Source organism: Larimichthys crocea, chromosome XIII (genome assembly GCF_000972845.2).
Source record: "Larimichthys crocea isolate SSNF chromosome XIII, L_crocea_2.0, whole genome shotgun sequence".
Taxonomy (NCBI): domain Eukaryota; kingdom Metazoa; phylum Chordata; class Actinopteri; family Sciaenidae; genus Larimichthys; species Larimichthys crocea.
This window is the reverse complement of record NC_040023.1, coordinates 35,578,883-35,595,801: the sequence shown is the minus strand read 5'-3', so window position 1 is coordinate 35,595,801 and position 16,919 is coordinate 35,578,883. Positions and strand designations below refer to the sequence as shown.

At 40.6% G+C, this 16,919-nt stretch overlaps 2 protein-coding genes across 7 annotated transcripts in view; both read right to left on the bottom strand.

Annotated features, from left to right (window-relative positions):
• The window catches only part of bcan (brevican), a 25,306-nt gene extending 17,939 nt beyond the window's left edge, over window positions 1-7,367 (bottom strand). For 2 of the 5 annotated variants that reach the window (XM_027287495.1, XM_027287496.1), the window contains exon 1: window positions 7,158-7,367. In XM_027287495.1, coding sequence (XP_027143296.1) covers window positions 7,158-7,168 — 11 coding nt within the window. In that variant the 5' untranslated portion in view covers window positions 7,169-7,367. The remainder of the gene's footprint in view (window positions 1-7,157) is intronic. The other 3 variants (XM_019264701.2, XM_019264704.2, XM_019264702.2) reach the window with 2 other exon arrangements.
• Window positions 7,368-12,439: 5,072 nt separating this feature from the next.
• isg20l2 (interferon stimulated exonuclease gene 20-like 2) overlaps window positions 12,440-16,919 on the bottom strand; it is a 5,400-nt gene continuing 920 nt past the window's right edge. For both annotated transcript variants that reach the window (XM_019264713.2, XM_019264712.2), the window contains exons 2-4: window positions 13,894-14,656; window positions 12,688-12,888; window positions 12,440-12,590 (exon numbers count right to left, since the gene is read on the bottom strand). In XM_019264713.2, the coding sequence (XP_019120258.2) occupies window positions 12,453-12,590; window positions 12,688-12,888; window positions 13,894-14,520 (966 nt within the window). In that variant the 5' untranslated portion in view covers window positions 14,521-14,656 and the 3' untranslated portion in view covers window positions 12,440-12,452. The remainder of the gene's footprint in view (window positions 12,591-12,687; window positions 12,889-13,893; window positions 14,657-16,919) is intronic.

Genomic DNA, 16,919 nt, shown 5'->3' with positions numbered 1-16,919 from the left:
AATCTTAAATCCTAAGGTGATGTCAGGCAGCTCCATGCATCATGGGAAGTTTTAAACCAAGGAACCCAAACTAAATAGTTTTCAGTTTAAATAGTTGTTCTGGATTATGTTAGAAACACATTTATTTGAAACACTACATCTGTGTACAGTGGGACTGTGGGCATTCAAACACACAGTCAAGAATCAAGGTCACGATACCTGCAACAAAAGCTGGGATTGGATCGACCCTGCGACCGTGATGAGATACGGGATGGATTTCCTCGTTCGTTTTATAGAAAACGTGTTTTGGAGAGAGGTCAGATCAGTGTCTACAGACTGTATCCTGTTAGTCAGCTCATCCAGACACCAACCAACTGAAACAAACAGAAAACAGCTGCCGACCTTCAACACCTCACCGACTCCTTACTAACAAGGGCGAGACCTGTCAGCCCTGAATTAACAAGCAGATCACCTGGAGGAAGTTAAAGGAGACAAAGAGCCAGAGGAGAGCCGAGAGAAAACCACAGACATTACAATTACTGTGTGTCAGCTTCTCTCTGACTGGAAGGAGTATAAACTTGACACGATGGCGGGAATTGAAGTTTGTTTTGTGGGTCTCAGCGGAGACACATTTCTAATCAAAACAGGATTAATAAATAATCACTCCGAGTTTTTTTTTCTTCTTTTTTCTAATGCCTAAATTTGGCTCCGTCATTCCAAAACGAAAGCTTTGAAGACAGAAATGCCACTTGGGATAAAGCTGGCTGTTCAAATCGTTTCACTGAACAGAGCCGGTAGATGCCTTCATGCATGAGATGGAAATGTGATATATAATTATTAGTTTTTACAGTATCTATTACATGAGACTCAAATGGTTATGAATCCTACCTTATTTAATATTTGAGAGTTTCAAAAGTCTCAAAACAAATTCTGTTTCTGAGTTTCAGACCAGAGTTGTGACACAACGCTGCAAGAAATCACATGACTCGCTCACAGCTCACGGCTATGACAGCAGATCTGGAAAGTCGTAAACTCAGCAATGAAAGAACAGTTGGCATTGAGTGTAATCTGCAAAACTTTCATAATAAAAATAAAGATCAGGCCTTTCAAAATTCAGGGTTTTTTTTTTCAATATATCACAAGCACAACCAGGAGAAGATTGAAATTTGAAACATTTTTGCAAATCTTTTTATTAGATTTCAAGCTTTCCGACAACTCTTTTTAAGGTAACTACAACACTAAAGCACCTCTGTAATAAAAACACACAGGGAACTCTAATTATTTAACCATTTTCTAGCATGTAGGGCACCGTAGAGGGTCTTTTATCTACCGTAGGGGCTTCCAAGAGGGCACTCTGGCAGCTATCCACTTTTCTAAACTCGAATTGATCCAGCTGGCTGAAAGAGTCATCACCGAGCACCAGATGCACTTGAATCGTTGGACAAACAGCTATTAGAAAAGTGTTAAAAGTTAAAGTCAAGATAAATGCGCCTAGATTGAGGTTCTTATAAAGAAACTTTGGCTCCCATATTAGTCTGAAAAGTTCAAACAAAGGATGGATAAATGAGCAAACCCACTGTCAGCTTCCTGTCACACTGGATTCAGCTCCTCTCTACATCAAACTGACATAATTCCTCCTGACGATCCTCCACCCGTGTCTGACCGTTCAATCGTTTCATTTCAGACTCATCAGCTATCTGTCTGACTCGCACACACAAACACACAAACGCACAAACACACACACCGTCGTGCTGAGCTGGGTGAGAAGGAGAGAGATGTTTTCCTATGGGGAGGCAGAGCAGGCGGAGGACGCCTCCCAGGCAACATCAGAAGTGCAAAGACAGGCATCACAAGTGGCTGAATAGTCAATGACTTCACCTTGAGGGGGGGAAACAAGGCGGCGGGGGCCAAGAGAGAGGATGTTTGACCGCTCACTCTGCCAGGAAGAGGTCATTCGAGGCTGGAAGGGAGGAGGAGGAGGAAGGGGGTGAACTACATTCTTTAAGGACTGCATCAGCTTTGTGAGACTTTGGCCCATTTGTCACTTTACCCAGAGTGTGACGAGAGAGCTGGTGCTCCGGTAGATAGTCCACTGCAGCACAGATACGATTTAGCACAAATATCTTTCGCAGAGCAAACAATAGAGATGTGGCGTCCCACCGGGAATGTAAATTTGAAATAAGGTCGGTATGAAAGTGGCCTATGAAGATGCTTGAAGTCGAGGGTACAGGTGCGATCATAGACAGTATGAAACATGGACCTCTACTGACTTTACAACAATGGTCAAAGTGATGGAGCGTGGGTGTCAGGCTGAATGAAGCCTGGTTGCTCAAAGACACCACCTGTAACTGCACCCACCTGTCAACCAAAGTGACCATGCTGTTAATTCTGCATAACTTTATACCTGTTCAAATTATATTAAGTAATCTGAAGTTTATTGTCTGGATGTTATTAAGTCTGATTTTAAAGGTGAATCATATTTATGGGTGCACATATAACCTTTTGGGTTTGTATTAATTCAGCTCAAAATGTAGATTTTTTTTGTTTTGTTTCTGTTTAATTCAAATTTGCAGAATGAGTATTTTAGGATCCAACATGTGTATTTCCAGAGTAAAATCTTGTGGGACACATTTAGTCTCAGTGGAAATAAATCTATTAATTTACTAATATACAATTAATTAACTGTAATTGTGGGTTTAAATGCACTACAAATTTAAATGCTTACATAAAATAACACACACACATGTGGGCTGATCAATATTTATGTTAATTTACATGTTACTAAAATCTTAAATAATCCTGATATTATGTTAATTTACATGTTACTAAAATCTTAAATAATCCTGATACTCCCAGAATAACAGTATAAGAGTATTCCCAAGTGTAGTGTCGTACTTTTACTCGAGTACATAATTTTAATGCTACGTTTGAGCTCTAGTCCACATGTCAAAAGGAAATATTTTGTTCTCCACTATATTTATTTAACAGCTATAGATTCTAGTTTACAGATGATGCGTTATTATATCTTAACATACTAACATGAATAAGTATAGAAGTCGTTCTGCATCATGAGCACTTTGAAAAGTCATTTGCTGATGATGCTTCTTGGCGTCCTACCGGGAATGTAAATTTGAAATAAGGTCGGTATGAAAGTGGCCTATGAAGATGCTTGAAGTCGAGGGTACAGGTGCGATCATAGACAGTATGAAACATGGACCTCTACTGACTTTACAACAATGGTCAAAGTGATGGAGCGTGGGTGTCAGGCTGAATGAAGCCTGGTTTCTCAAACACACCACCTGTAACTGCACCCACCTGTCAACCAAAGCGACCACGCTGTTAATTCTGCATAACTTTATACCTGTTCAAATTATATTAAGGCTTAGAGACCAAAACTGTTTGTTGTACCAGGCTGTAAACATGTTTATTTCTGCTGTGAAGTTGGACATTTGAACATGGGGACTTATGGAGACTGACTCACTTCTGGAGCCAGCCTCAAGTGGACGTTAGAGGAACTGCAGTTTTTTGACATGTCCACATAGGCTTCACTTCACTGCTTGGTTGTGATACACAAAACTGACATCTGTTTACTGATAACAAGTACCTGAAGAAAAGATGGTGCATCTCAAGAGGTTTTTCCTGAATCAGAAAAATACAGTGATGAATAAAGTAAACTTATGTAGCTGGGATTTCTGTGGGACTTAAAAGAGATATCAGGCCATCAGATTTGAGCTCATAACTAATCACGGATGCTACATGGCCAAATGATACTGAAACAAAATATTCCACGAAATGCAAAACTTATTTTATTTCAGCGATCCCATAGATCTCATTCCTCCACGTACAGCTGTAGGGAGGTCGCCATGGTTAGAGAACCAATGCTCTACAGGTCTAAACAGAATCTTTAAAGAGATTCGAAATTACTCAGATTTGATAATAAGAACCATGCAAGATTCTAAACCAATAAATGTGAAAGGAAACGAGTGACCTGTACTACCTACTTAGACTCTTTCACACACAGCCACAAAGCTGAACCTTCGCCGGTCTTTCAGGTTTGAGAATGGGGTGCAGAACCACTTGCTGAGCCGTCGTTGGATCGACCCGACTTCCCCCCTGCGCTGTACCCCTCCCGCTTTCTCCACCGCCACTCTACCCTTTTGCGTCCTCGGCAGCTCCTCCATCACGGCCGGCCCACCAGTCCCACATCGCGCCACCTCGAATGACTCGGTCTGCCCATCTCCAGGGGCAACCATGAACCCCCCCCACCACCCTATCCCTCACAGACACAATCTGACAGGAAGCAAGGAGCAGCCGGGGTGGGCTGGAAGCAATGGAGACCTCTCAGAGAAAAGAGTGTCGGAGAAGGAAGGAAGAAAGAGAAGTCCGTACAGCGTGACCGAGCGCTGAGAGAGACGTTTAAGTTCACCAGCCGTATCTTATTAGCTGTTAGCTGTTAAACTTTTGAAGAAGTGACAAAAGCCATGTGTGTGGGAGTTGTAGTCCTCAAACACCTCAAACAGGGTGTCAAAAAAACAACAGCCAGCGGTCTGCACTCATTATTTAGTTTGAGTCACATTTCAGAGGTGCTGTGGGAAACCCACCGATGCTCCTGCTGTGAAGTTACAGACAAATTGTGCTGCAACCACAGTAACCTGCTGCTCCCACTGAAAGCCAACCGCACCATCAGCCGCACATTTAAACACACTGCCCGGACAAACTGCACCCGTTTACACCCGTCATAGGAACAGGTGTCTGGTATAACAAGCAAACAGGAATTAGGAAAACTCGACCATGCTTTCCTGAACCAGCAGGAGGCTCGGAAAGAACAGAAACCCATTAGGTTTCTAAGATCTTTAGAAAAGCTGTCAGCTGGTAGAACGAATCGGAACCAAACAGGGTGACGCTGCTTTTAGCTGCAGTGCCAATGCAAAACTAGCAGATGATCCGAAATGCATCCAAACATGAAAAACTCTGTTCTCTATTACACTTTTATGACCTCTCTGTTGGTTTTCTTTTCTTTTCCATTTTGTTTTTAAAGGAACAGTGTGTAGGATTTAGTAGCAGTAGTGTTGTAGTTGTTGATTGCAGTACACCTCATCCTCACCTTCCTAAAGTGAAGAAGACACTACGGTGGCCGTGAAACGTACAAAAAAAGTTTGGTTTGTCCATGCTGGGCTACTGTTAAAACATGGACTCAGACTCCAACAACATTATCGTTTATTTAGAGTTGTATAAATGTCAGTCCTCATCGACTCTCTTCTTGCTCTGTGTTTGGTCTCCACCAACTCCTGAGGAAAATATCTGACTCTTCAGCTGTTAAATGTTTCACTATGTTATTATAGTGTACAGTGGGAGTTCTCATCCACATTTTTAAGTACATTAATATATTAAAGACTCTTCTTTTCATCATAAACCTGAAACTGTATCATCCACAGTCGAAATTTAGTCCTCCAAATATCTTTGAAACATCTTTGTGTGTGTGTGTGTGTGTGTAAACAATAAATGTTAAATGGAAAAATAATAAACTGATGAAGGGCTTTAATATTTACTTAACGATATTTGATTCCTGCAGTATGGAGAAAAGCTGTGAAATATTGAATCATTTACATTTTTATGATGGGAAATAAAATATGTATGAGTAAACACTTAACTGAATAAATAAAATATGAGATGTCAAAGTAATTTAAAAGAAAATATGAGAGATCCTCTTTTTGGTTTCTGGTTTTATGAGTGGTGAGGGGTGCACTGGGGGTGAGTCATGACCTTGAGTTTGACCAAGAGTTAGCTGTATGTATTTCCATCATTAAACCATACATGTTTGGTACAGTGCAGATAGAGCATTGACTCACTTTTTCTCAAACTCTAAGACACAGAGTGTGATTTATAGAAACCTTCTGTTTTAAGGGCGTTTCACTGTCTCCTGTTATATACACAGTCACTTACTGTGTGTGCAGGACAATGGCAAGGGAACAATCTGATTAAATAACGATGTAAACCTCAAATTAAGAAATGTACCCTCATCCTTGTGTCATTTTATTTCAGATCTAGTCAAAAACGTGCTGTGAATGTCAAAATACATGTGCTGCATTGTATTTATGTGAAGGGTCTGACTGCTCAATCAAGAGGCAACAGATCTGAATCCTTAACTCTGGCTTCAACAAACCAAATGCAGAGATATAACACTCCAAACATTCCCACTATACATGATGATGATGATTCAAAAGGTGGATCAGCCTTTTATACGAGTAGTATACCTGACATTGATTAAAAAAGTAGTAATCTGAAGTTTATTGTCTGGATGTTATTAAGTCTGATTTTAAAGGTGAATCATATTTATGGCTGCACATATAACCTTTTGGTTTTGTATTAATTTAGCTCAAAATGTAGATTTTTTTTGTGTTTTGTTTCTGTTTAATTAAAATTTGCAGAATGAGTATTTTAGGATCCAACATGTGTATTTCCAGAGTAAAATCTTGTGGGACACATTTAGTCTCAGTGGAAAAAATCTATTAATTTACTAATATACAATTAATTAACTGTAACTGTGGGTTTAAATGCACTACATATTTTAAATGCTTACATAAAATAACACACACACATGTGGGCTGATCAATATTTGTGTTCATTTACATGTTACTAAAATTTTAAATAATCCTGATACTCCCAGAATAACAGTGTAAGAGTATTCCCAAGTGTAGTGTTGTACTTGTACTCGAGTACATCATTTTAATGCTACGTTTGAGCTCTAGTCCACACGTCAGAAGGAAATATTTTGTTCTCCACTATATTTATTTAACAGCTATAGATTCTAGTTTACAGATGATGCGTTATTATATCTTAACATACCAACATGAATAAGTGTATGACACTGTAAAAGAAGTCGTTCTGCATCATGAGCACTTTGAAAAGTCATTTGCTGATGATGCTTCTTCACTTGTGTCCATGTGTTGATGCTGCAAACATGCAGTGATGCTGCAGCAGGTGAACGGATTTTTTACTTTACATCTGGATGCGCAGCTGAATCACGCACATGTCACGCATGTTTCTTTTCATTTTAAAGGCTGCTGCAGATGCACGCAGGATAAAGTCAATACACGAGCTGGCTGAACAAACAAATCTCGGAACTGAAAAGTCTGATTTCATAATCAGGGCTTGTTTTATCACGCGCATGGACTTACTTCATTTTCATCAGGTTCAGGTGTCGCTCCAGATCCGCAGAAGTTCGTCGTGTCCCCGCGCAGCCTCCAGACAGGTGCAGATCTTTATTTGTCTGTTTTATTATTTCAGATCAAAATGTCCTTCAGCAGCCTCTCAGTGCTGAGGCGACAGACCGCCAAGAGGAGAGGAGGTGAAGAGAGGAGGAACTGATGAGGGCAGTGTTAAAAGACCAACACCTCCTCCTCTATCTCCTCCTCCTCCTTCTCCTCCTGACTGGAAAATCATAATCCCTGCTGACAGGCTGAGAGGTGAACGAATGAGAAATAAGGCTGGTTATCAGTTATTTCCCCCCCACACACAATTTTCTGTCAGTAAATGAAAAGCTAATTGAGCCACAGTTCACATGCAAACTAGTAGAATTTGATATAGTGAGGTGTGTTGTGCAGTGCCCTTGAACTGTCCTTTTTTTAGGGAAAGAATAAATCTTTATTAAAGCTGCAATAACTGTTTTTTTATGGCCACCAGGGGGCAGAGGAGCGACCCCTACGTTAAGCGGGTTTGTCACCACAAACGACCTCTTTCACAAAACTCAGGCGTTAATTATGAAAATATTGATTAGTGTTAGTTCAAATGATGTAAATCTGCAAGAATTACAAGAGTAATAATTGAATAATTTCAGCCGGGCTGCATTTGAGCCTTGCTAGGCAGTGGACTCACTCAGGCTCCAACTGCCGTCGGACCGATCAGCGTCCTGTGAGGAACTCTTTACAGCTACGGCATCAGCTATGGGAATTATTTAAATTGCATTTAATGTGTTAGCAATGGTGACAGGTTATTGCAGATGCTGCAAGTATCAGTTATATCAAAAGTTAAGAGTATTTCTTTCGCCCTTATACCTATGTTGGGCGACTGATTTGCACATCAGGACCACCACAGGCCTCCACCACAGTTTGTATCTGCTCAGGCGTAGTTCAACATCCTTCGGGGACTTATCGCACACACTCGTGTTTTTCTACCAAAGATGTTTTCGCGAGAGTTTGACTGAGAGTCATTGATCTGACTGGTTCACCCATGATAGACGATGAAAGACAGATGGTTCGTTCAACCGCCTGCCAAATATTTTTAATATTTAATATAGAGACAGCGCCAACTCAAACTATGACAGTAGAACATGAATTCTGTCAAGCGGGATGAGGCTCTCTTCTCTCGGGCTAACATTATTTGTTGCAGAGATCCTTCATGCTTCCACATATGCTGATCCCGCCACCAGCCCACGCTGTGCTCAGTGTATGCACTGTATGTGTAAGGTTAACTGGAAATGTGCAAATTGGACAAATTCCTGATGGCTTGGCAGTGGGTAATAAAAACCGAATTATGCACATGTGGCTGACGCTGTGCCATGACTAATATGTGAGGTGTGTGATGTGTGTGTGAAAAGGGTAATCTGCAGAGTCCAGCTCCCAATAACTTGACCCAGGGGGTAATAAAATCCATAAAATCCATATTGTGTTGCCTAATGAGACTAACGGTGTTCTTTCATGTATTTCAGAGACTTATTAATACAGCAGGTGGATACTTAATCTTCTTTCATTTCAAATGTTAAGAATAGTATTTAAATCAATAACGTGGACATAACAAAGGTCTGTATTACAAAAAAGGATCAGTAAGCCGAAAGATGTTTCTCATTTGTTATTCAGCCTCAGATATGAAGGAGAAAATCTTGTTTTTAACATATTAAACTCACCCACAGAAGAAAATCCAAAGCCTCTTTTGGTTTTAAAGCTCTTGCTTTTACTTATGGAGCTAATAACAGGGCATAAAATCAAACACATTATTGCCCATGCACAAGGAGCTTTAGAAGGGATAATCTAGACTAGGGATTGGATTAAATCACGTGTGCTGCCTCGCAATATTGTACTCAACCTTGTCTGAAACCCCAAAAGCTGAAGACGTCCATGGTTATTTATGGAGTGACGGGTTTTACATGATGCCTCAGTATGCTTCACATGATAGTGTCTGATCAGCAGCAACCAAAAAATTTTTCTGAAGGCTGACCTGGGAAGGTTTGTGGTCACTAATGTTTGTAACCTTCTAAAACTGACAATTACGTCCGCTTTATGCCAATCTCTGAACCTAGCGGATATCGTCAGATGGTGATTGGGGCAACGACCAACGTTTCCGGAGGAGATATCCGGACTTAGACTCTGATTAGCACCTAAATGTGTGAGAATGGCTAGAAAGTAAAATTCCAGCCAATCCCTATAAACACATATCAGCATATGAAAGCAGATATGTGTTCATAAAAGCTAATAAAAGGCTGAATTGTTGTCAGATGATAGCCGATGGGTTGCAAGTTTCCATTTGGCCGATGCGTTCCACCTCATTTGTTCTCGACACGTACCATTTATCTGCATGCAACCGAAACCTGCTCGAACGTCATTGATCAAAACCTCTGAAACGCTTCCAACTCCAAAATCTTTGTCCCTACAGATTCTGCATTAATATTCACGTTTGTTTGTAGAGATTAATTTTATGCAGCAATTAGAGTGCAGGTTTGATCCTGGATTTATTGTAAGAACTGGACACGTGACTCAAAAGGTGTTTGTGGACTGGAGGAACCTTTCCAGAGGTCAGTTGGAGAGAAAGTTTGGGAAAGTTTTAAAAGTAGAAAGCTTTCATGGTATAAAAATTCATAATACCTGACCTTGCTTACAGTTTTAGGTGTCCTCTTAACAGTCTTTTTCGGTGGTCTATGGGGAAAATTATTTTTGGGGATGTTTCTTTGATGTCTTTTGTAATTTGGGTGAACTGATCCTTTGGTACTACAGTAATGCATTAAACACCCAGACCAAAGCACTCTTTACACAGAGGGAAGAAGATGCAAATTCAATAGATTCAAATCCTTCATTGACTTGGTCTTTCTGTGTTAACAACAGTGGAAAAAGTGGAGTTGGCTCAAGATTCTGATCTTGAGCCAAGTCCACTTTTTCCACTGCGGTTCCAGATTTCTACCACGTAGTTTATCCTTGTCTTTTATCAAACGCCGTTGAGTTCACAGCTAAAGAATTTCCAGCACGGGAGATTCAACTGCCTCCTTTGTCACCTACTTAGCCTGCGACCATCAGATGCTTTGGCATCCTCCGTGGCGATGCTGAAGGGGTATTTGGTCAGTGGACAAAGAACAGACACAGGATTTACTTGCTTAACTCTGGAATCTCACACAAACATTACTCACAAACTAACACGCTCTCTAAAGTCCAACTCCAATCGTACCTGATTTAAAAATGAGAGCTTTGTGAGCTCTGGTGTCTTTTTGGTTTCTTTCTTGCTCTTTAATGAGCTTCTCCGTGCCAGCAGTTGTGTCTCGGGTGGCTTTTTTTTTTCCAGGAAGGATGGCATGCTGTATAATTAATGTGCTGGTGTTGAATTCACAGCAGGGAAATAGTGCTGATCGCTCACCTTTAAGGACAAACACTTGCTAGAGGATACAGAAAGTGGAGCACCGTGGAAGAACTGTATGTTTGTGTGTCAGGTCTGAGGAGAGCAAACTCGATGATGTAGCTGTGAGGAGACGGGTTAGTCCTGGTTTGGTCGGGTCAAATGAAATATATAATCCTCGTCTGTTTTGTCTTTGATGAAGAGTGAGACACACTAGATGCTGCAGGTGAAAAAAGAGAGATCTCTAAATGTTTCTTCTGACTCTTCAAGCACAGCTGGATGTGGCTGAAAATGTTGCAATACTTGTGACGTAATGGTATCGGATTCGGTCTCGAAACAAGCCACACTAATGGCGGTCCACCACTTCGTTCGGATGTATCCCAAACACCTCGGCTTCATTACAGTAATTACTTCAGTACCTCAATGAATAAACAATAAATGATTGTGGTAATGATTTATTGAAGTTAAGTACTGATCTGAATGTACAGTAGTCAGACATTGCATAGAAAACTGTTTGAACTCAGCGACGCCTTCATATTCCAAAAACAGATACACATGAACTGACTGGAGAGAGGTCAGACACCAACACCGGTTCTGTCAGCTGCTGTGACAAGTACAAGTTTTATAAAGACATCCTGTGCAAGGACAGATATAAAGAGGGCTGTAGCTACCTTCCAGGACAGAGGTCATGTCCTATATTTAAGGGATGTGGGGGCATTTGGCTCGCTGTTACCACTTTAAACTTTAAATTTGATTTGGTCAACATTAATTTAAGTTGTAGACCTTGTGCTCTACAATTTAAATTAATGTGGGTTTTCATAATCGTGATTTTGTTTCTTCTGACAATGAACTTCACCGTCAACTTTGTTTTTCCTTCAATTTGGAGGTCTATACTTATTAAAACTTTACGTAAAAACATTGTTACACTTTAAAACGTGTCAGGAAATGATGAAACAGTACTAATAAGGCTACTGGTATGGATGTGTATCAAGAACTGGTACCAAGACGGTACTTGTTCGAGTGGTCATGACCGAAATACTAATGACTATCTGTCTTTATCAACAGTTATCAGGGCAAAGAGCGTTGGCTCATGTTACTAAGCTTAATCAAAATATAGATAAATGTAAAAACTCAGGAAACAATTCAACATTTCTGCAAAAAAGTAATAAAACACAACTGCTGAATCTTTCACATCTCTTCATGTGTTACGTGCCGGTGCAGAGTAAAGTCCTCGTTGTGATTTTCCTCTCCCCTCCCTCGTTTTCTCTCCAGATGCTAACAACTTGATTGGTTTCCACCTGTGGAGTCGTGGTCATGCTGTTCATTGGCTCCCAGAGATTAAAAAAAAAAATTATGACTGGGGGCAGTCTGAAAAGTTCACGAACTCTTTTGATCTGCTGAGCTGTTGCTGCACCGCGTGAGAACTTAGTTCACAATATAGAAAACGGTATGTGGTGGCAGGCTGAGGGCATTGGGTACGCTGAGGTAGCCTTTACATTCTTCATGACAGGTAGGCAACTTTTGTCAAGAGACTCTAGGTTTACTGGTTGGTGACGCTTTTCACAAATTACGGCGAGTAGCATCAGTAAAAGTATAGATATCAGTAAAGATACCCCATCATTAGCTGATCAAAACTTAAGAATATGACAATTTTGTCTCAATTTTTTGGATTAAAATTAAGAATATGACAATTTTGTCTCAATTTTTTGGATTAAAATGTTAAAGATCAAAGCTGACAGGTGACCCTCTGTTGGTGGCAGGTCCTCCAAGCTCAGATGGTGAGACGATGAACACACACCATACAGGTGGAGGTATCACTGTGGGTTAAATGTTGTCTTGAAACCAGGCAGCGAGTCACACCAAATGTCCCTTTAAAATCAGTTTATTCCATGTTTGTCTGTCTTATGGGCCTGTGGTTTGGAGGCCAGCTGCCTCTCCCACTCCTGCTCCACAACTTTGTAAAGCTCCATAGTGGCTCTGGCATCCTCCACAGAAGAATGGCCCTTCCTCCCAGTCTGAGGACACAAGAGACAGGACCGAGTCGGACGTCAGTTCGTTCTGAGACATTTTTAAGTCACGACGACATGAACGCCCGGAGAATTCCTTCCTTACCTGGATTTCACGGTTGAAGATGGCCTTGGTGAGTCTCTTCAGCGACGCACACTCATTCGCGGGAAAGCCGGCCTTCTGGTTGAGCAGAGGGATTCGAGACGTGTCTCTGGTTTGGCTACCGGGGTGAGAGTAACCGAGGACCTTGAAGTCGTTGTGGATGGCGTGGCCAATCACCACCTTCCCCATGAGCAGCCGCAGGATCTGCCGACAGAGGAGACATTCGCTCACTGAACTCGTCAAGTTTATACAGCAGAAACTGTCAATCATCCAAACTCTGAAATCGAATTATAAGACGGGAAATGTACATGACAACTTACTAATGTGTGTGTAAATGCTTTGAAGAGTTCAACTAATGTGTTAAAAAACGTATAACTAATGAAGAATTCAAACATAAATAAACAAACTAGTTGTCTGCATTCGATATTTTGGCAGTGGACAGTGATATGATTTTCAAATATCAGCATGCGAGCCTAACCCGATGTGCTTTATCATGTTTTATTCAGAACTGTGCTGCATTATAAATAAAGTTTAATCACTTTAATTAATATTGGAACAAATGTTAGCGCCACCTCTTTTCGAGATTGTCCTGTTCGTCTGTCAGTTTAAACAGCTGTAAACCAGATGTTTCCCAAAATAACTCGACCTGTTCAGAACCACGTGAAGCTTTGCGGCTTTTCTTGCAGTTTCATCGTAACAGTGATGGGAATTCATGAGATTTTATTGATACCAATTATCGATTATGTTCATCGTTCTGATTGTTTGTTGAAACTCTAATTGATTCCTGTGGAACATGGTAGACCTTCACAGGTTGTCTCTCAGTCTGAACAGTCAAAAAAAAGGTAAGCTATAATTTGATACTGGCATTTTATAGAGCAAATGTTTCATCACTTAATCTAAATATTAACTGATTAATTGATAAGGTAATGGCTCCAAACTTGGTCATTAAGAAAGAACACCACTGCTGGCGACCCCTGAAAGCACCTCGTACTTATTAATTAGGAATCCCATCCTGAAAATATCGTCCCCAAGCAACAACCTCCGTGGCTGTGAGGTGAAAGTGCCAAAAAAAGTCAGTCCTGCCTCTTCCAACACGGCAGATTTGGGGTTCAAAGCGCCTCTTCACAAATCTTTATACCGTCAGTGATGTGGAGGTGGAGAAGAACAGTGGAAACAAGAGCTGACAACATGTTTTAATCTTTCACTCACCTCCTTCCTGGCCTCGGCGTATGGCGTGGCATTGACGAGGTCACTGCGCCGTATGCCGCTCCATCGGGTGCGGTAGTCGGTAACAGGCATGGAGGGTTTGATGAACTTATCGTAAACTACGTCTCCTTCATAGGACACTATGCTGCAGCGTGCGAGCTGGTTGATGCTCCCCTTTGGTCCCGAGCCCACCATCTCGCAGTCAATGGCGAGGTACTTTGTGGGGATTCCTGTTGGTGTTTGTGTATGGCTGTTTGAGGACGAGGAGCAGTGGGTGGTGCCTCCTGCGTTCACGGTCACGGTGGAGGAAGGAAGCGGGCTGTGTGCGGACGTCGAAGGCCGGGAGCTACAGTGTGAGGTGCTGGCTATGCTGCTTGGAGGACTGTGTGTTTCTGTGGAAGCGGGTGGAGATGGATGATTCCTGATTGCTCCATTATGGCGTGGTCGTGGTGGAGCTTGTCTGGACTGTCCCGTTCTGTGGTTGTATTTATTTTTACCTTCCCCGAAGCGCGCTCGCTCCGAATACTGCATCTTTTTACGGGACCTCTTGTTTCTCCTCTTGCGGTTTGCTCCTGGAGTTCTCGTCTGTGCAGGAGAATCCACGCACAGGTTGATTATTATGTCCGACATGGTTGTGGTCGCAGCAGAAATTAAAAACGTTTCCCCGAACACCCTTTAAGATAAAACAGCTGCGTGGCTCTCCTTATTCTGACCTTCTCAACAGATCTTTGTTTGTATCGGCTGAGACCAGTTTGGAAGCGTCATCCTGCAACACAAACACAGTGTTATGGACTTCATAACTAATCTTACATGAACCAACCAGTTTGTTATCGGATAAAAAGGTTTGAATCAAACTACCTCAATTTGTGGTTTATGAACTAGTGCAACATACTTTTACTCAAGTAGTGTACTTAAACAGTAAATAGGGATATTTGTACTTTATTTCCATTTCATGCAACGATATATTTCTACTCCACCACATCTCAGAGACAAATATTGTACATTTTACTCTATTGACAGTGATAAAGTGAAGAATGAAGCGTTCCTTCATGTGTTTAGGTAAATCAACTGTTTAAAGCCAGATCAACGCAAAGCTGAAAACTGTTTTTCTTATGAAAGATCGACTTTTTTAAAAAGACGTGGATCTCACAGGGCCAACACTGCAAACATATGATGACCTTATAGACCTCTCCCACCATGTAAGATCCAGCACAGGTCCTTCATTCCAACACGACTTCATCAGTCAAACTTTATTTGTATAGCACTTTTCATGACTTTTTTTTTTCGATATAATACTTACTTACAAGTAATTTATCATCCAGCTTGTTGTGACAAGTGAATTTCCCCACTTTGGGATCATGAAAGCCTGTCTTATCTTATATTATATAAAATAATTTAAGGTGCTCAACCATAAAACACCTACAGCAGTAAAATGCAACAACAAAGCAGCAGTAATATTCATCCAGAAACATGATATATAATAATAATAATAAAACACTGACATGGACAGTGAGCACTTTTACTTTCGTTTCATTGGTAAATGAAACACTTTTACTTTAGGTGGACTCATTTCAAAGTGTAGTTTTATTCCAGTAAAGGAGTCACATGCAGGCAACAAGCATTTAGCTGTTTAAATATGCAGTTATAACTGAATTAATGTAGCTTTAAGTCATATTTAACAACCTGAAATACACAAAATGTTTAACAGACTACTGGCTCACTACTGTCTTATCTTATATTATATAAAGTCATTTAAGGTGCTCAACCTACAGCAGTAAAATGCAGTAATATTCATCCAGAAACATGATATATAATAATAATAAAACACTGACATGGACAGTGAGCACTTTTACTTTCATTTCATTGGTAAATGAAACACTTTTACTTCAGGTGAACTCATTTCAAAGTGTAGTTTTACTACTTTTATTCAATTAATGGCAACAACTGTTTAAAGCTGTTTAAATACGCAGTTATAACTGAATTAATGCAGCTTTAAGTCATATTTACCAACATGAAATACACTGGCTTCACCTTGCACACTAGTGTATAAATGTTTAACAGACTACTGGCTCACTACTGTCTTATCTTATCTTATATAAAGTCATTTAAAAAATGCAGTAATATTCATCCAGAAATATTTTTTAATATATAATGATGAAATAATAATAATAATAATAAATAAATAATAATAATAATAAAATAATAAAACACTGACAGGACAGTGAGCACTTTCTTTCGTTTCATGGTAAATAAACACTTTTACTTTAGGTGGACTCATTTCAAAGTGTAGTTTTTACATTAATGAAGGCAACAATCATAGCTGTTTAAATGGCAGTTATAACTGAATTTGCAGCTTTAAGTCAATTTAACAACCTGAATACACTGGCTTCGCCGGCACACTGGTGTATAAATGTTTAACAGACTCCTGGCTCATTACAGTGCACAGACAAGTCAAATGCATCATTTAAAATCCGTTAAAATGAATTAAAAGCTGTTAAATGTGTTACTTACCTGCCGGCTGGTTCGTCGGCTCGGTTTGTTCAGCTGAGCGTGTTTGTGCACAGGTTTATGTGTGCACGAGAGATTTCCCGCTCAGGAAGCCTCTTTTTTAAATAATAATAATAAAATAAGTTTGTGAGATATTTTTTAAAAAAAAAACAAACAAAAACAAACAAAAAGACCGACGTTCAGCGGGAAAAGAACGTGCGGGGTGATCAGAAGGAGAGGAAGGAAACAGGCGCACGGGAGCGCGATGAGGGAAGGGAAAAAAGGGAGTCTGAGAGGGGGGAAAGAGGGGGGACGAAAACGTGCAGGGGCACAAGGGGGAGAAACGGGAGGAGAGGGGTGGGAAACTGAGCGGAGGGTGTGCAAAGTTGAGGGGAAGATCGAGAGATTTTCCCGCTCAGGAAGCCTCTTTTTAAATACAAATCCCATAATACGTACCTATAGGTCCTAGTGTGTGAGATTATTTTTTTTGCAATTCAACAAATGTACAGCACAGAACACTAATGGGACACTATATAGCAACA